Source organism: Lissotriton vulgaris, chromosome 5, assembly GCF_964263255.1.
Source record: "Lissotriton vulgaris chromosome 5, aLisVul1.2, whole genome shotgun sequence".
Classification (NCBI taxonomy): Eukaryota; Metazoa; Chordata; class Amphibia; order Caudata; family Salamandridae; genus Lissotriton; species Lissotriton vulgaris.
This window is the reverse complement of record NC_141693.1, coordinates 1,560,442,650-1,560,462,927: the sequence shown is the minus strand read 5'-3', so window position 1 is coordinate 1,560,462,927 and position 20,278 is coordinate 1,560,442,650. Positions and strand designations below refer to the sequence as shown.

Genomic DNA, 20,278 nt, shown 5'->3' with positions numbered 1-20,278 from the left:
AATGTGCATTTTCACCCAATGCAGCCACACTTCCAATGTGTCACACGATCTATACTTCCCATCTAAGGTCTTTCTTCACTCTTTATCGTGTAGATACCGAGCACCGCATTGCTCAGTACAGTGGTTATCCTTTGGTATGTCTGCCGGTCCTAGGCCTGACACATTTTTGGCGGGAAAATCACTGTACTTAACTCCGACCCTTCAGCAGGGATCATTGTCACTGTACCTCACAAGGCTGATCGAAGCAGCCTTGCTACTTGAAAAGGCTGTCCAGCAGGATATTTATCTACATTCTGGTAAGAAACTGCCCCATGCAATCATTTTAGTTTATCCGGCCTGCACTCCCACAAAATTATAAACATATGTTGAGGCTGTAAATAGTGGGGCCGTGGGGCGGTCTTTATTCAACAAGAAAATGTTTTAAACTGAGTTTTGCAATGGTGATTCCGGTTCTTCTTTCGTGATGGGTCTTGGGTATTTGTATCCTCGTCAAAGGGGGCGTCTCTCTGGTGGATGGTCCTTTCCCTGGAGGCTCAGAAGAGGAACGAAAGAAGGAGCCGTCGGTGATTGTAAGGTTTATCCCTTGCGAGTTTTAGATACTATGGTTTCCGTCACCACACTCGGTTGGTGCAAATAACACACAGGGTTAGGGGCAAGTTTACGGAGTAAGGCTGATATGAGGAAGAGGGGGAATTGTAGGAGTGATTGACAGGACGGGAAGTGTACAGGAGTTGGCGGAAGTGATGGGACTGGGTAGGGAACAGTGCAACAATTCTCTGGGTTCTATTATCAAGAGGAGCAGTGCTAAGGAAAGTCGATTTTCTATGCAAACTTCTTCCTAAGAGTCCACATGTGCTCCCCCAGCACAATGTTATCCGGAAAGTTAAAGAAAGCAACCAGGCTCACTCGTTCCTTTTTATTGCGGTCCCCTCGGTCTTTTAAACCACCTGCCGCCCTTCTGTACAAATGAGCACCTCCAGGCGCCCCAGTTCCAATTTCTCCTGGTTCTAGAAACTCACCGGCTCTTCCGCAACTCTCCTGAGTTGCGGCCGCTCCTCAGCCACCTCCTGCGGGGACCACCACTCTTCGCATCACGTCTCGACTCCTTCCTGGTCTTCCGCGTCTGCTTCTTCTCCGTCAACCTTTCTCCGACGTCTTCTCCTATTCCCTTGTCTCGGTCCGCTTGCTGCTTCTTCTCCTTCCTTACGGCCTTATCGCGCCAACTGGTAGTGTCCCTGGCCCTTTTCATCTCCTGTGCAGAACTCCTTTCGGGGTTAACCACACCCTCTTCCTGTCTCGTGGACTGCTGTACGGGGAGAGGACATGGGGGAGGAGTTACGTTTCGGTTTGGTTTTTCCCCGCGCTGGAATCGGGTGGACTTCACTTGTACAGGTATGCTCGGTGAGTGTTGTTTCCCCCATCGGGCCTGTCACGTTCGTCATCCCCTCACATCCCCTCACCCATGCTGTCCTTCTAGTAGGGGCAATGTCACAGGGATACCTAGAAAAGAAGTCTGCATTTGCCTGGTCGACTCCCTTCCAATGTTTCGTGGGGAATCTATATGGTTGCAATGACAAGAACCAACGCAACACCCTTTCGTTGTTTCCTTTGTTGGGTTCAAGCCATTCTAACAGGGCATGGTCGGTGTATAGCGTGAATTCTCGTCCCTCCAGATAGTATTTTAAGGTGTCAATGGCCCATTTTATGGCCAGGGCTTTCTTTTCTATCACTGCATAGTTACGTTCCCTGGGAAATAGTTTCCGACTTATGTACAGTATCGGGTTTTCCTCTCCTTGTTGATTTCTCTGGGACAGTACTGCCCCTAGTCCCTGTTCAGAGTCATCCGTCTGAAGTATGAAGGGTTGGGTATAGTCTGTGCTGGCTAACACTGTATCAGAGATCAGGGTTTTTTTAGGGTCTCAAATGAATGAATGAGATCAAGGCTAGGTTCTCTTAATCGGGCTTCGGTTTTTACATTCTTTTGTAAGAGGTCTGTGAGAGGGGCTGCGAGCTGTGAAAATCGGGGTATAAACCTCCTATAGTAACAGAGTAGCCCAAGGAAAGCTTGGAGGGCTTTTGCAGTACGTGGAAAGGGTACTTGGGCTATGGCGGAGAGTTTAGTGCTTTCTGGCCTTATCATTCTCTCCCCTAACATGTAACCCAGATACTTCACGTTTTGGACGGCCAGGTGACTTTTGGCTGGATTGATTTTTAAAACTCTGATTCCCCAAGGCCTGTATCACTTCATACAGATGGATTAAATGTTGCTCCCAGGAGTTGCTACAGATGACCATGTCATCTATATAGGCTCCTGCGTATTTCTCGTGGAGATGTAGTATAGGTTTCATTGCTCTCTGAAATGTAGCCAGGTCCCCATGTAAACTGAAAGAAAGCATGACAAACTGAATAACCCATCTGGAGTGGAGAATGCGTTTTTCTCTCGGTCTGGAACCTCAGGGGAATCTGCCAATACCCCTTACATAAGTCCAGGGTACTGATATACTTAGCTTTCCCGATTCGCTCTATCATCTCGTCAACCTGAAGTAGTGGGTAGGTGTCGCACTCCGATACTTTGTTGACCTCCCTAAAGTCAATACAGAATCGCACCGAGCCATCTGGCTTTGGCACGAGGACAATGGGTGAATTCCATTCACTTACTGAGGGTTCTATAATCCCCATTTTCAGCATTTGTTGGACTTCCTCTCGGATGGTTTGTCGGCGGGCCTCAGGTATGCGATATGGATGGAGATGTACTCTTTTCCCTAGGAGGGTTTAATGGCGTGTTCTACTAACGTGGTTTTTCTTGGAGTTAAGGAAAACACATTTTGTAAAGGTAGTAGGTTATCCACCAGGTTGGTTTTCAAGTGGATAGGCAAGTTGGGGTCCAAACATTGGTAATATAAGGGATGGTTTCCTTTCACGTTTCCCATCAAGGTGGGAAGGGGTTACTCCCATTTTTTCAAAAGATTAATATGATAGATTTGGGAGGTACCACTATTTGTGTCCAGCTCCAATCTGTAAGTGACAGGTGTAACTTTTTCTAACACTGTATAAGTGCCCTGCCACTGGCCTAACAGCTTATGATCTGATGAGGTCATCATCTATAGCACAGCTTCTCCTATTGAAAAGGACCTCTCATTAGTGTTTTTATCATATTGTTTCATCTGGGACTCCTGTGCTTTTTCCATGTTATTTCGGACTATGGCTCTGATCTGTCCTAGATGAGTTTTTAAATTACTGACTTCCTCTATCAAGGGGGTGTTGCTATGGGTTTCTGTTTCCCAGGTTTCACGTAACATGTCCAACAAGGAGCGAGACTGATGACCATAAAGTAATTCAAACGGGGAAAACCCCGTACTCTTCTGTGTTTGGCATTGTATGGCATACAATGCGCGAGGTAACTTATCCTCCCACCGTTTGGACTCTAGAGCCAGAAGTTTTTTTTAAAGTGGTCTTTAGAGTAGCATTGTAGTGCTGGACAGGACCATTGGTCTGGGGGTGATATGCTGCTGTTCGTATTTACTTGATTCCCAGCTGAGAGCACACGTGCGTCTTCAATTTGGAGACAAATGGGGTTCCTTGATCCGTCAGGATCTCTTTCGGAAACCCCACCTTGGAAAATACATTTATCATAGCTTTAGCTGTGCTTGAGGCATCCGGATGGCGTAGAGCTATGGCCCCCGGAAAACGGGTCGCGTAATCTACGAGGATCCATACATAGCGCCACCCGCTTCAAGAAGGCAAAAGGGGGCCTATGATGTCCATCCCGATTCTACAAAAGGTTCCTCAATGATGGGGAGAGGATGGAGAGGGGCTCTAGGGGGTCTGTATACTGTTTTTTTTTTTACAGATTGGGCACTCACAACAGTAAGTTCTTACTCTATGGAAAATACCGGACCAATGTGCCAGATAGAGTACTTTTTTCCTGAAAGGGGGTAGGGACTAACAACTGGGAGGTTTAGTGGGCTCTGCCTTCCTGTATAACAGTCCTTTTTTTTCAAAGAAATAAGGACATACATGTGAGGGGTCTTCCTGGCTTAGGGCTTCATTCCAGGCTTCTTGCAGAATCTTGTCCTCCCTCTGGGCAGTCGGGAAATGTCTATCGCTTTCCCAAGGGTTTTCCACTGGAACAGCAGGGAATACTCCGGAGGGTTGGCCCTTCACTCTTCGTCTTTGGGGTTTGGGTTTTGTAGATTTAGAGGGGGGCCATTCGGGGTCTTCATCGTGAGCAAAGGGAGCATTACCCCACCATTCCTCTTCCTTAGGGTTTGCTCCTTGAAGTAGCTTTGGCAGATGAGAATAATCATTCCCCAATATCACTTGTTCAGGTGATCGCGTAATGAGTCCCACTTTTAAGTCAGACCCTGGATCCGTGGCATGTTGTATGTGGACCAGGGTAGTGGGATATGATTTGGTATCACCATGGACGCATTGGATGTTCACAACACCATCTACGGGCCGTGTTCTTCTCCCAAGTCCTAGGCCGCATCACACTTTGTCGACAGCCAGTGTCAGCTAGGGCAGTCAAGGGACGTCCGTTTACAGTTACGTCACAACGATAGGGGTGTTGTTGCGGGGACTGGGTAAGACCGCAATAGTTCTTGGTGAGACCTATCTCCATTGGCTCCTCTTTCTGTGGGCAGAAGCGAGCTATATGCCCCATACCCCACAGCTATAACATTGTGGACTGGGGGTTGGGGTTCTCATCACAGTCGGTCCCGTGGGTCGAAATACTGGGGGTCTGAACACTGGGGTTCCAGGAATGATGGTCACAGGGTCTGGTTTTCGGACGGGCGATGTCCCCCACTAGTGTTAGTTCTCCAGTTGCTTTCTTCACGCCCCCTTTGTACCTCTTGAGCTCGATTATAGGCGCTAGCGATCTCCACCGCTGTTTCTAGGGTGAGATGGGCATGTTGTCTCACCCACCTCTGTATTGGGGGGTGAAGAGAGGACAAATATTGTTCCAAGTAGACCTTGGCCATTATCTCTTCTTTGGCGGCAGTGGTGGGTTTTAATCAACGGTCGACCATATATTTTACGCGAAAATATAAAGCTCTGGGAGTTTCCTGGGGCCCTTCCTTAATTTGTCGTAACTTCATTCTATAGGAATCATCGTCGATCCCTAGACGCTCCATTATGCAGCGTTTTATCTCTTCATAAGAGGTGGTACCCAGGATATTAGCAGCTTGGTATGAGGCTTGTAATTGCCCAGACAGTAAAGGTCCCAAGTACTGGCCCCATTTCTCAATAGGCCATGCTGCAGCCTGAGCCATTCGTTCGAAATTATTGAAAAAATATTCTGGGTCTTCCTTCACACATTTCTGAAAAATCACAGAAGGGCCTCTTTGTTTTCCCATGGCATCTACGAGTTTCCCCATGACGGTGTCATGAGACTGTCCTTGCTCTACCATAGCCCTTTGCAATTTCTCCCGGTCTTCTTCCTCTACCGCGAGGAATTTTTCCATAGCCTGTCCTAGGCTGCCTGATTTTCTGCAATTCTTGTTAGTGCGGCTTCCATGTCTCCGGCGTATCCCACTTCTGACACCACTTGTGGGAGTGCAGGCCGGATAAACAGACGTGGAGGCTGTAAATAGTGGGCACGGGGAGAGGACATTGGGAGGAGTTACCTTTTGGTTTGGTTTTTCCCCGCGCTGGAATCGGGTGGACTTCACTTTTACAGGTTTGCTTGGTGAGTGTTTCCCCCATTGGGCCTGTCACGTTCGTCACCCCCTCACAAATTTATATAGTCCAATTCTACCAACTATGTTTACCCATTCTTACAGGTTACAGTGCATTGTCACTGGTTAAGATTTACCAAAGGGATTTCCCCTGCTACGGCTGTAGCAAAGTACGCCCTGAGCCCATCTAGCCGCATTCCAATCATTTTACTGGAAGTTTTTCCTCATATTGAGGCAAGATCCTTAATTTAAAACATCACATCCGATTGAGTCTTGCTGTATTTTGAGTGAGTTTTCTAACCTCATTATTCTCCCACCTCACATATCCGTACCCGGACGGGTTCTCATGTGAGTAACTTATTTTCTTCTATGATTCCACATGTGGCACACAATGCACGAGACTGCCCAGTTAAATCCTCAGGTATCTTCTTATTACATGACCGTTTCACATATTTCTCGCATTTATGCCGGTATATGGGCCTAATGCCTTGTATTTCATCGTTAGTCCTGAAGAGACCCTACCCTGACTATAGGGCCAAAACGCTGTCGACACACAGAAGAAGCAAACCATTACACAGCACGTCATTGCATATTGTTGCTGTGTACATAGAGATTATTCTTGTTAATGGTAGACTTAAAAAATTGTGAAAACCTTGTATATAAAAATTCACGTTGTCATTTAACTTTGGGTTCCCGTTCTCACTTGAGACACAATGCACTAATGATTTTTAATTTTCAAATTATGTTTATATTGCTTTTGGTCCAAAAATTTTAAAAAATGTTACATGAATTCACCTGTGCTAGTGTTTCTTTCGCCCTCTGTTATTGAGGTACCCTCTAAAATATTGCAATTTTGCCTCCTTTATTACAAAGGTATCTTATCAATCCACAGGAACCGTTGTTTTTCCTTATATGCCTCTGCCGAATGTAGCACAGAGGCTGTTCATATAATAAAACCACATTTCCTATCACACTGTGTCAGCGGTTCAGAGCTGATGCGATGGTTTGTCTAGAAGACTTGCGCGTTCTGCAACCAGACAATAATAAATGCATGGGTATTGCGTTCTATTTGCCTAGCATTGGATTAAGTATACGAATAACATGATAATACTTCATAAGAAATTAACTTCATGTATATATTCTCAGTACATTATTGCGTAATTGTAAAGCATGTAAAAAGCCACTACTAAAAAAGAAGCCAATCTAAACGTGAAACTAAAAAGCGAAACTCAGAGCGGGCCCTAATGTACATCCCTACAGGACAGGGAACCATTAGGACTTTTCGGGATCAGAAAGAAGAGTATGGAATTCCAGAGTGAGGTCCAGATAGCTCTTCCTCAGACACGCATTACAAACTGATACAGCTATGAACACCCCGGTTTAAGATATAAGCCCATTAGAGGATAGAATGTTGACGGAGCCCCAGACGCAAAAAAGCAATATTGCTGAAATGAAAGAAAATGGTTAATAATATGCCAGATAACTATGGGGTACTCAAAGAAAAATAGAGGCTTGACCTGGGGGAAATGTCGGCTGAGGACTGGTGTGAGGCCCCACAAGGACCTAGGGAGGTTGATTCAGGGCGGGCTTCCAGCTTGTATTACAATGTTTTACACACAGGTTATTACACCGGGACCCTGTTGGCTAGAACTGGGTGAGCAAGGTCAGATGAGTTATACCTGGTACGCTCCTGCATACTTTGAGACTGCACTAAATTCAGGACATTTTGGGATGAAGTACTAAAATGTATACCTGAATTTGGGTAGCATGCAGCTGCTTTCGAACTAGACACTGTTCTTGGAATTTGGGGGGGAAGGGGAGGGCACAACGAAAATGTAAAACAATTGTCCTGCAATGTGGGCCTGGTTGAGGCTCTACAAAATATCGCCTGAATTTGGGAGGTGGATCTTCCACCCGCGTTTGAACAATGGGGTTATGATTTGGACTGATGCATGGGAGCGGAGAAAGTCTGGGCTGCCCCACAATTAAAATATATGTGGGATCCATGAAGAAGCTATCGGAGACATCCCTAATGTGACATAGCCATGATGTTCGGTACTGTTACTTGGCAACTTTAACTCATGTTATTTGGCCGGGGGGGGGGGGGGACCCATTGCCCCTATGCACAATAACAAGTAAAAGTCGCCCAGTGTGCTCCCTGTGTCCCCACTGCTGAACTGTAACTGAACATGCCTCATACCATGATAATGCTTAGTTTGTTCTATATCCTAGAAGAATAAAAAACGACTAATTACAGAATGGAAAAAGCACCAAAGATCAGTAGATATGTTTGACAGTTCCATAATTTGCTTTAGCATAATAACCTAAATTTCTGGATAATTACATACCAAAAATGCAAATATGGCATTAGCAGAACATGCATCCTTATGCTCATTTTGGTTGTCAGTAAACGATTTGCACAAAAAATGGCTCCAAAACCCAAGTTGCGCGAATGACAGCTGCTACTGTAATTTGCGTTGTTCCCCCCCAATATAATTGTGCTGCGAACAAGGCGTGATTTCAGGAAATTCACATACCATCATAATGCACAATTACACTGGCGTAATTAAAATTTTGTTAGGATCGAACTAAGAATTCTTTTCTTCAGAGTGCACATTCTGGAGCATTGTTTTTTTTTCCTTTACCTAAGTATCAAATGCTGAGCCTGAGTAATGAGTGGTAATGGTGCTGTTACTTTATTGGAGTTGTGGGATTGTTGAATGTGAGCCTGGGGTTGGAAGTGACGCAAATTTGGGGTGTAGGTACATTTTGGAAACTAGAAATCAGTTTAGAAGTTACTCTTGGTTAGGAAATAGGCATTTGAGTAGTAGAGATAGTTCTTAAGATTAATGGTAGAGTCCTTGGATAGTGGGAAGAGCGTTGCCTTAAGTTTTTAGATTTCACATTTATGACTGTAAAACCGTCATTTGAAAGTTAAAAATCCTCCTTTTAAGAGATATGGCGATAACTTGTACACTTTTTAAACTATCACACCCTAGCATGTTAGCTGTTGTATAAGTTACTGTGTAATGTTAAAATTAACATTTTCTTCTAATTCTTTCAGGATTCTATCTGACCGCAGTGCTGCTGAGGGACAGCGCAGCCCATGTCATACAAGAGCTGAAGTTTGGGTTGGTTGATCCTGACTTTCCATTCTAGTGTCTGTTTCTTTTTTTTTTTGTTGTTTTTTTTTTTGTTGAGGGCAGCTCTGCAAGTTCACCCTGGAGGCAGGAGGATCTCTCTCCCAGGGACATGGCAGACCCAATCATGGACCTTTTTGATGACCCCAACCTCTTTGGCTTGGACTCACTGACTGAAGACACATTTGACCATGACGGGCCAGACACTATGGATGATGCCCTTGGGCTCACAGCCAGCCTTGCCCAGCTGACCCCAGAAACTGGGAACATGCTGACTGCCAGTAACCTTCCAGCAACTGATTTGAACACCCCGGCTGCTCAAGCTTCTGAACCTGTGACCATCACCACTGTCCAATCCAGTGCACCAGAAACCTTGCTTCTTCATGATTACACATCTTTACCTGCCAATATGCAGCCAACCCAACCAGTTCTTCAGGCAGAGAAGGGACAAGAGCCACTTAGCCAGGGAAACCCATTCATGGGAGTCACCACAGTCACCGGAAGTGGTCAGCAGGGTCCGAAGATAGTCATCCTTAAGGCACCACCTGGCATGACTGTGGCTGGGACCCCAGTTGGACAGCTCCAAACAATCACCCAACAACAGCCACTGGCAGGTCGTGCACCAAATGGAGGCAAGGTGACTTATGCCAAGGTGTTGACTGGCACTCCACTGCGGCCCGGAATGTCCATCGTGTCTGGAAACACTGTGTTGGCTGCTAAGGTGGGTGGCCAGGGCACAGTGCAGCGACTTGTGCAGCCCAATAGACCGGTGAAGCAGCTGATGTTACAGCCCATCAAGAGCCAACCAGTTCAGGGAAATGTGGTAACCAGCGGAGCTACTGTGCTTAAGCCAGGGGTCACCCTCACCACCTCGCCTGCTCAGGTAACCACTTAGCCCTCTTCACAGTATCGTTCTCTGTTGCTGAGGTCCGTTTGAACCATTCATTCTCTATTCCCCCCCTCCCCTTCTTTGGTTGGATCCTTTTAATAATCTCTCTCTATCTCTCTCTATCTCTCTCTCTCTCTCTCTCTCTCTCTCTCTCTCTCTATCTCTCTCTCTCTATCTACATCTATATACATCTATCTCTCTATCTCTCTCTCTACATCTATCTCTCTCTATCTCTCTATCTACATCTCTCTATCTACCTCTCTATCTACCTCTATTTCTCTCCATCTCTCTCTATCTCTCTCCATCTCTCTCCATCTCTCTATCTACATCTTTATACATCTATCTCTCTATCTATCTACATCTATCTCTCTATCTAAATCTATCTCTCTATATCTATCTACCTCTCTCGATCTACCTCTCTCGATCTACCTCTCTCGATCTACCTCTCTCGATCTACCTCTCTCGATCTACCTCTCTCTCGATCTACCTCTCTCTCGATCTACCTCTCTCTCGATCTACCTCTCTCTCTCTCTCTCTCTACCTCTCTCTCTCTCTCTACCTCTCTCTCTCTCTAATCCATCTCTCTACATCCATCTCTCTACATCCATCTCTCTCTCTTTCTCGCTCTTTCGGTGTTACAGTAGTGTGTTTATATGTATCACGTCTTTTTTTGTTGCTGTAACTAAAAGATACTAAATTGGAAAATTATAAACATTGTAAAGCATGTACATTTCTTTGCATATTGTGTTTCCCATTCTGTCAAATAGGCATTTTATACCGTATGTTGTGAAACTGTAGAAGACCCTCTGAGAATGTATTTAATTTACAAACTTCATGGACTTTTCTCCTTTGTCTGTAGATGTTCGCCCATGGATACCAATAACCGGGCAATTAGTTTCTTTTTAAAAAAAAAAGCTTTTCATGTATTGTTTTGCATTTGAATGTATCAGATCAGTGGACGGGGCTTTGTTGTAAGGTGGTCGGAAATCTTGGTGTTTAAGAGCTCAAAATCATGCCTTCCCAAAACAAAGTCCGATTTGGTTAAGATTGTTGCTTCCTCCATTCTTTGCAACTTACACATCTATTTAGTCAATCATAGTGTATGAAATGGATCAAACCGTATATTGACTGACCATCTTTTTTTAATCCAGCAAAACTCCACTGTCCAGATTATTTAATTGTTCTTGCAGGACTTCACACATAATCGGATCCTCCCTCGCTCCGCATCATCCAACGGGGACTTGGGGTACTTGGAAATATACTGGAGCATGTGGTTCGTCTCTAGTGCCAGTTAAGGAATATATCAAAATAATATACATTTGCATCCAAATAGATGCCTTTGGGATTTGCTTACATACCCCGCCACACCACATCATACTTTAGGGCAGCCCTGCCCCCACGAACTTTATCTAAGCTCTATGCACTGTCTGAGTCTAGTAAACCTTTAACCTTCAAGGTAGTTAGAAATGCATATATTATTGGTTCTCTACCTCCCTCAAAGTGTATACATCAATACAATTGGTGTGAGAATCTTAATCATATTTGGCCCACTTTTTTTAATTCAAAGAAACCTCTTAGTAAGGTAGCATCATGACTCATGATATTTGATTATGCCAGGAATTAGCACTCTTCACTGCTGTTCTCTACTCTGTCCAGAAAAGCGTGTGAAGCTGTCCCCACTGAGCAGAAATAAGGAATGGTGCGATAATAAAAGTCCGGTGAACATTTTTAAAGCTTATTTTCTTTTCCCATTGTCACTCCAAATTTCCCTCTAGTTTTTATTTAAAATATCGTTATTGTTTTTATAATTAATTGACATACATAAATGTGTGCTTGACATAGTAATGTGGTGCTTTTATCGAGCCAATAATTATGTTCTTCTTTTACCCAATCAGTAAGGTAATTATATCATAGTAACCTATCTATAATGGGAATGGCAACGGGAAAAGTGAGCAAAATACAAACTTCAAACTTAGCAGGTGAGATCCTTTATATGCAGTTCAATGGACCATTCACTTCACAATATTACGAACAAACTACTTGTCCTAGCTTAGAAACGAACCATTTAAATTACGAGAAAGTATGTTAAGATAAGCATATCCGTGTTACTGAGAAGGATATGGAATTCCATCCTAGGCATAGGCATGTAGGGGATCACAAGATACAGCTGATCAACCGTGATTAATGATCACGCATAGCTGTGGGTCTCTTGGGGATATATTATCATCTTTGTATTCAGTCACCAGAGTGTTAACCACATGCCTCCATTGGCCAGCTATAGGATGCTTCCTTAATCCTCTGCTCTCTTCTTTGTACATTGCAGGATCTTACTGCCAGGCCCTGTGCTTTAGAAATTCCACTATATTCTTATAGACATAGCTAATACTAAAGCCAAGTCTTGAAATTTCAATTGACGCCTTTGTCTTTTCGAGTGAGGGAAAGCCCCTGAATACCGCCCTCTATATTATGTTTACAGTGCATCTGGCAATTTTGGTGAGAAGATCAGAAACCACCCTCCAATATCTATTAAGTTTGACTCGGTCCCAGATCCGGAGCAGACCTAGGAAACTCCTGGCTGTGCCCTCTTCCGTTTTATTTTTTAAAGGTTCAAAATAGCATTGCAGCACCCTTAATTTTGATGTGTAAGTATGTGTCCCGATTCCTGGTTGTGAAAAGCTAAAACCAAGTTTGTGTTCCATTTATGTCTGTCTGTCCTAAATGGGCATTACAGAGCAACTAATCAATCTCTTGCAGTCTCCCATCATGTGTAGTGCTTGAACCATTGCATGTGTGTGAGATTACTTGTATTTGATGTTCCAATGTTTCCTCAGTGCCTTGGAGCAACCCTCTGTGGGTCAAGAATTGCTCTTTGTGAAGACCTATTGTTCCAGCAATAGACGGTTGGTGAAATAAAACAAACCCATGGGAGCATCTCAGTTGTGGCCAGTGCTGTCCTACCTATAACTGCCAGAGGTAGTGTCTTCCAAAATGCTGTGTGGGACCTAAGGAAACCTACTGCTGTACCCACATTACCATTAGTTTATACTTCAAATTATCGTGCACCAAGGAACAAAGTTCAAAGAGCTTCCAATGTTGCCAAAATTAAGTCCTTTTATTCTTTTTCAATCTTTAAAAAGCCTCAGCCAACGCGCTTCGTTCCATTGGAACTTCGTCAGGGCTGAAAAGAGTACAGATATAAAAGACTCACTAAGAATACAAACATATAACACAAATATATAATACATACTACATAAATATTTATAAGGTACATTATTAGACAACATTTAAAATGTAACAAAATACAACAAATCTACAGGCTGATTAAAAAGCTCAAGCAAAGGGAATGGAGTACGTAGAAAATATATATAAGAAACCCAGTCCTACCCCACAAGACAGATATTACATAATCTATACATATACAAGTATGTATAACCTCGATAGGTCTGATAGGACTGAAGAGCAGTAGTGTGGAAGGATTGCTTGGATATCGTACATACCCAATTAGATGAAATATATACAAGGGGAACATGTACAGCACATATACATATAAGCACCACATAAACCTATGGACTACATTATAACCACTCAATTAAAATGAAGTGAAAAAATGTATTACATACAAAAATGTACCCCCTGTCACTTATTACACATATGTATAGGGAGTAAAATGTAAAGTTTTTATTCTTTTCTCATTAAATGTTAAATGTCGTAAACTTGTACAGCGCACAGCTGCCCCAGCAAAGGGGCGTCCCGGCGCTGTATACCGTTGGGGAACCCATCCTGGCTTTCCCTGTGAGATGGTCCCTCCTGGGCATCTCCAAAGTGAAGACAAGCATCCCCGGCGCTGATGGGGCCGTTAGTAGAGATTAAGCAAGCTATTGCCCAGAGTTGCTGAGTGGGACCCATGGTTGGAGTAGGCACCGAGGCGAGAATTATCGAGTCTGCTGACCATGGCCCAAGACCCTGCCGCGTCGGGAATCGAACCCTGGTCCCGGGCCGACCTCTGCTTCCGGGTCTGCCGCCTCTAACCAGTGAGCCACACCACTCCACGTGGTGAAAGGGAAGGCAAAGGAAAGAGAGAGATTCAGAAATCTGTGACCTGGTTGTGCAGACAAAGCATCTACAGATACATTTGTCATGACCAATGTATATCGCAGATGAAACAGTGTGAGGAGAATTATAAGTTTTATCAAAACTAGAGAGTAGTCACTGTTGGGAGCAAAGGATGCAATGGAACGTCTGTTGGTTAACCTTCCGAGGGGTTCACCTACGGGTCCTGCTTTTACCAAATTTAATTGGTTGACATTGGGCAAGAGAGTGTCTTCCAAAGCTGTGTGTTACTACCACAGAATTTGTAATGGAAAAGGGCCTCGGTAGCTGCATCCTCTTGTAAAACCCTACCCGATAGGAAGCTTAGGTCCGCAGGGGCCTTTCTAGCCATTATCCCACTATGGAAAAAGTGTAAAAGGGAGTCTGCTCCTTTAGCTGCTGGTTGGCTTACAAACAGTGGAGGCATTGCCCGTGATACTTAATCGAAAGATCAATTCAGAACTTTCTTGCCTGAGACTTAACCCTTGCATGCTGGTGACGAACCCCAGCCGTCACGCTCCACGGTGCTCGTGTGCTGATGACGGCTGGGGTTCGTCATGGCCCCGCCCTGTTCTTTTGTTTACCGCACAGCGGCGGAAACGGGCCAGCAGCGAAGGGGTTAAAACCTGGTTATTTGATTGGCTTAATACCATTTTGGAGCTTGCCTTCTAGGTTTTGCCTGAGTGTGACGTTTTAGCGCAGGGAACTTTAGTCTGAATTAACCAAGTGCTCTATAAACATCTTTATTATTATATGTTCTGGGATTCACCCCCACCCCCTTTCAACCGTCTCCTGCTGCATTCTCACTGCAGATTTCTCCTTTGTCAGGGCAAACGGAGGCATCCCTACTTACAGAATATGCCTCAAATGTTTCATCCTTAGCAGATGGGCTTGTGTATGGTGGGTTTAACCATGACATTAAATTCTATCCAAATTTTTGACGGACTGCAAGCAAATATTGCTAGCCAAAGGTCTCAAAACTTTTTCTAAATCCAGCCCCAGCGATGCAGATGGAAAAAATGCTTTTCAAAATAAAATCTTCTAATTTTCAAAGAAGCTCTTCTGCCTGAGATGAAACTGTTACGGCCCGTGGTCATCTCAGTTAGCACCTGCCAAATCAGCTTTGGTAAGGTTTAGCTCACTATTTTATAAAATTTTTTTTTTTAAAAACGATTTTATTTGTCAAGTTACACATATATTGCAGGGCTCTGTACCTCAGAGACTCTTGCACAATCCGATCATAAAATATTGACTTTGACATTTCAATTTAAAACACAGAAGATGAAATGGCAATGCAAATAAAATCCAGCTCCCCTCCAGAAATGATCTAAAGAGTCCGTGCCAGACAGTGTGTATAAGCGTACCCTCCTCCAGATTGCATCGAAGGCACACAGGAGAAGCAATCAGCCCCACCCTCCACAAACGTACCTGTGTAAACTAGTCCCTATGCAGATATTTAAATTGGACGAGGCGAAGTCGTATTGCAATGGCCGCCCCGTGGAGCAGCTAAGGCATTTGTCGAATCCTCTTCATCCAACATACCCACATCGTCCTCCCAATCACCCTGGAGTTTCTGCAACATGGGGGAGCAGTGGGTAACAAGGGATTGATAGATCTTGGACATTTTGCATTCCTGTAGTTCTCCCATAAAAACGGTTGCCTCCAGTGGGCTGAACTATGGCAAGGACTCTAAGGCTAGGGGACAAAGCGTGCCGAAATTGAAGGAACCGATAGAATTGGGACTGCGGCATACGGAATTTCTTCTGGAGGTCCTATAAGGATTTGAGTGCCAGACCCTTCATAACATCCCCTAAAACCGAAATGCCTATGTTATCCCACCCCCGAAAGCCCTGCAGGGCCGCCAAATGTGACAGACTCCCGTTATTCCAGAGGGGAGTCTCCCGAGTTAGTGCATTCTACCACCCCATCCTTCGCAGCGCCTGCCTCCAGACCTAAAACACGACCCATGCCGATGGCAGCTAGCTCCGCAGTGGCGCCGAATATATGATTGTGTGCAGCGAGCAGTCTGCCATGAGCTGTCGCTCAACCATGTATGCCGGATCTTCTGTATTGCCGTACCACCATTCATTTAAGACTAGCAGATGGGGGGCCTGATAGTACGAATATATATCAGAGTACGCTAGTCCCCCACTATAAGTGGACAAAAAACACATCCGCAGGGCCACACGCACCTTGCCCCCCTCTCATAGGAACTGCCGGAGAGCCGCATGTACTTATCGGAGCCATCGGGGTGGAATCTGATAGGGGTGGTTCTGCAGTTGGAATAGGAGCTGGGGAAGCGCCTCCATCTTAAATATAGCCGATCTCCATATATAGACGGGGGCATACAGGACCAGCACTTGTTCCCATACCGGAACCGGCTTACGTTCCCAGGAGACAGTGGGCATGCCAGACATGAATACCCCAAGATATTTCAGTCTCCCCGTTGCCAACTGGACCGACGAGACCCACAAACCCAAGCCTGTCCGATCTCCAAGAATCCACAACGTGGACTTACGGGGATTCATTTACTGTCCAGATGTTTCCCCAAAGTCTGCATGATGTGCAGTAATCGTGCCCCCGTCCTGTCCACATCCGTGAGAAAGAAAAGGACGTCGTCCACATATAATGCAATCCTGTTTGACAGTCCCTGCAGCCATTCGAAGCCCTTACCTGCGCATCTATTCATACCCATGCAGCCAGAGGCCCATAGCCAGAGCAAATAAATAAGGGGAAAGGGGGCAGCCCTGTCTCGTGCCCTGCCTGACTGAGAACGTGCAAGAGGTTGCACCGGCTACCCGCACCGACGCTGTTAAGTCAATGTAGAGTAGAGTTAAATAGAAAAGGAATTGCGGTCCAAGGTTGTCTCTTTAATAATGCAAGTAAGTACACCCAACTAAGGGAATCAAATGCCCTATCCATGTCAGCCAATAATAGTGCTGCCGGTTCACCCGGCTGCCGTATGGCCGCCACTGCCACATGCGCCCGCCTGATGTTATTTATGCCTGGTCGCCCGTTGAGGCTTGAAGCCAGTCTGGTCAGGGTGGACCAGGGCAGTATTATGAGGTAGGAGGCGGTTTGCTAGGGCATTAGCCAGAATTTTAGCCTCCACGTTCAGTAGAGAGAGAGGACGATACGATGCGTGTTGTACTGGATGCCTGCCCGACATGTGGAAAACCACCATCTCTGCATGTCTCCATTCTGGGGGAAGAGAGCTCTGTTCTCGCGCCTCCTCCACTACCGATCGGTATTGAGGACCCAACTGCAAGCAGTAGCGTTTGGAAAATTCACTAACTTTTTTATAATCTTGTAATGTATAGGCATTTATATAGCGCACTACTTACCCGGAGGGTCCCAAGGCGCTTCGACCGCTGCGAAACCCTTCGTGGCTTCCCTGAGAGATGGTCCCTTAATGGGTATCTCCAGGGTGAGACCAGGCATCCCCGGCTGTCTGGTGGGGCCGTTAGTGAAGATGAGGCAAGCTAATGCCCAGAGTTGCAGCGTGTGATCGCTGATCAGAGTGGGCACCGAGGCGAGAGAATTATCGAGTCCGCTGACCCTGGTCCAGAAACCTGCCGCGCCGGGAATCGAACCCTGGTCCCGGGTCGTCCTCTGCTCTCGGGTCTGCCGCCTCTAACCAGTGAGCCACACTACTTCCCTCAATATTGAGTGAAGTAGTGTGGCTCACTGGTTAGAGGTCCCGCTCAATATTGAGCGGGACCTATATGAAGAACTGTCAAGCTGGGGGTGTCTTCCCTCCTGCGGGGAATTATGGAACCATGGTCTCCCCTTGGTGATTGGAAGGTGTCTATCCTCAAATGCTGCTGTATATAATGATATCTTGAGGTCCTTAGACTGCTGTATGTATTATAAAACTCTATAGGGAGACATCTGATTCCGGCGTGTTGCCCAACCCCAGTTCACGCAATGAGTGTTTGATTTTGCGTTTGGTAATTTCTCCCTCTATTTTCTACTATTCTCTATTTTTTTCTGGATACTCCAAAGGTAAAGGTGGACCATCCAAAAAATGCTGTAAAGCCTTGGTGGGACAAACCCAACATTTCTAGAAATTCCTTGATATTACTTGCAAAAGGCTGTTTTAATCTTCTCTAGAGAGTTAACTGTGGAATATGGGGATTTCATAATTGCTGTTATGAGAGTACCCACATAATAGGTTTCAGTAAGCCTCACTGGTAATCTGCCAGATTTATCCTCTTCAGCATGCATTCTACCTTTATAGGTAGATTAGTCAATATAGCTCATCCTTTCCATAAAGGATGCATGATTTACTTTAGCCTGCTAAAGGACCTCATTATGTGTAGTATCATTTGTTGCATTTCTCTCTAGGTCCATCATGTGGTTTTCCAAATCTTGAAACTCTTGTTTGGCATGCCCCCATTTGCCTACATACATTCTCACCTACTCATCTACTTAAATATCCTCCCGCTCCATCAGTAGGGAGGAGGCTGATCCTTCATTTTCATTCAAATATCTCGATGGGTTCACCCAGTTTCCTTATAAACAGAGTCTTGTAATATTGTGGGTGGAAGCATCAGGCGGTTATTGGCGTGGGTACTCTGCCCATCTGATCGGTATTTCAAGAGAGCTGCGATCAGATATTGTATTTCTCAATCTTTCCAAGTCTCAATGAGAAATTGGTATTATGATGGAGTATACTGTGCAACCTGACATGCGGTTCCTGCAATTGTGAACCGAAAGAATGCCTCCTGCTCCTCCAGGAGTCCATTAATTACCAGGGCTATAACCATTGTGACATAATGTTCATATTATGTAAAGTAGGAGTTTAAGGGAGGGAAGGGTGAGAGCTAGTCATTTCAGCATAGAGCACATAGTAACTGAGGAGTACCCAGGCGAGGTGTTCCCATTTGGCCGGAACCTTTGCTAAAGTCTCTAACAAAGAGTATGGTAGGTGGGGTGCGGGGGGCATATGTACTTCCCAACACCACTGGAATCCCATCCACCCTTCCACCAACCAGAAAGTACTTTCACTTCTGATCAAGCAATACTGTGTCGGAAATGAAAGGAACTCCCTGACTACCCCAGATAAGCATTCTCCTAGCATATGCTGAATAATTAGTGTGGAAAATGTGTCCCCTCTGTCTCTGCGGTAATTTGGTCCCCTCTTGAAGCATAATGTAGCATAATGTGTTATTCTTGGATGAGAGCAATATAGACCCTCTGCACTTAAGAAAGGAGTGTAGTCTGTACTGTTTGTATACTATTTTCATGCAGTGGACTTTTTTAAGTGCCCAGTAAATAAACAGAGTGCAAACCCATAATATGCTTGTTGCAAAGTTACCCTTTTCTGGATACCACCCCCAGTTTTAAGTTTTTTAGGAACTCGCATGTTGGTAATCTTGGACTATTCAACAGTGGGACAGTGTTATTCAGTGCTTGAGCTCTGGCCCCTAAAACTAAAATTAGAACATGTGGGATATTAGAAATGGCAAGAACCAAAACGACATTGTCACTGATCAGGCTGTAATTGCTGCATAGAAAGTCAAAGTATGGAGTATATACTTCAGTGTATAACTTAAGACCTGTAACTATCTCAAGGACTTGAGTGAATATTTTTATTTAATATAAAATAAGCTTTGAAGTTATTTTTTAAATTATTTTTATGAAGTATATTGGAAATATACCGTATTTTCCGGCGTATAAGACGACCTTTTAACCCCTTAAAATTTTCTGGGACGTCGGGGGTCGTCTTATACGCCGGATACAAAAATTGGCGGTTTATTTCTAGCGCGGACTTCACCCGAAGGTGTCAGACCGCTCCTCAGTTGAAAATGGTGGCGCTTAGGGAACTCCAGGACAACAACAAAGAACGTAGGCGATGGTTGCACTGTGCAACAACACAAAATCAGCCCGTCGGCGGTCTTGAAAATAAACCGGTACCGTACTTGTACAGTTACAGCCCGTCGCCAGCCAGAGGCAACTCAAACGCTGCGCAAGGTTTAAAGTGCGGTTAAACAAATGGCGCCGTGAGCCCTACCTAGACTGCAGCTGCACATCCCCCCAACTTTTAAACTAAAACAAATGAACAAATGGCGCCGTGAGCCCTACCTAGACTGCAGCTGCACATCCCCCAGGCAGACGAGGCGCTCCTCCACGTGTGCTGATCTCTCTCTCCTTCCGTAATTCTTACGCTCATCGGAAGGAGAGGAGCGTCAGTACCACATGATCTCAGTCCATGGAGATAGAAAGTGGACTGTAGGACGTTAGGAAGTGGGGGTCGTCTTATACGGCGAATATAGCATTAAACCTACAGTCTGTCAATGAAAGTAGGGGGTCGTCTTATACGCCGGAAAATACGGTAACTTGTAGAAAGTTATCTTTACCCTGCCTGAACCTGGCGGTTAATTGCATTCTCTCTCCAGCAACTGCTCATCTGTAACTTGGCCTGAATTAGGTATGAAAGAGGTATGAAAACTGCAGAGCAGAGAAAATAGCCTTGGAGT

At 45.0% G+C, this 20,278-nt stretch overlaps 1 protein-coding gene across 1 annotated transcript in view; it reads left to right on the top strand.

The window, feature by feature from the left end:
* The window catches only part of CHD8 (chromodomain helicase DNA binding protein 8), a 911,220-nt gene that overhangs the window by 63,240 nt on the left and 827,702 nt on the right, over nt 1-20,278 (top strand). Inside the window, exon 2 of the mRNA XM_086919771.1 lies at nt 8,743-9,701. Within this exon, the coding sequence (XP_086775897.1) occupies nt 8,931-9,701 (771 nt within the window). The 5' untranslated portion in view covers nt 8,743-8,930. The remainder of the gene's footprint in view (nt 1-8,742; nt 9,702-20,278) is intronic.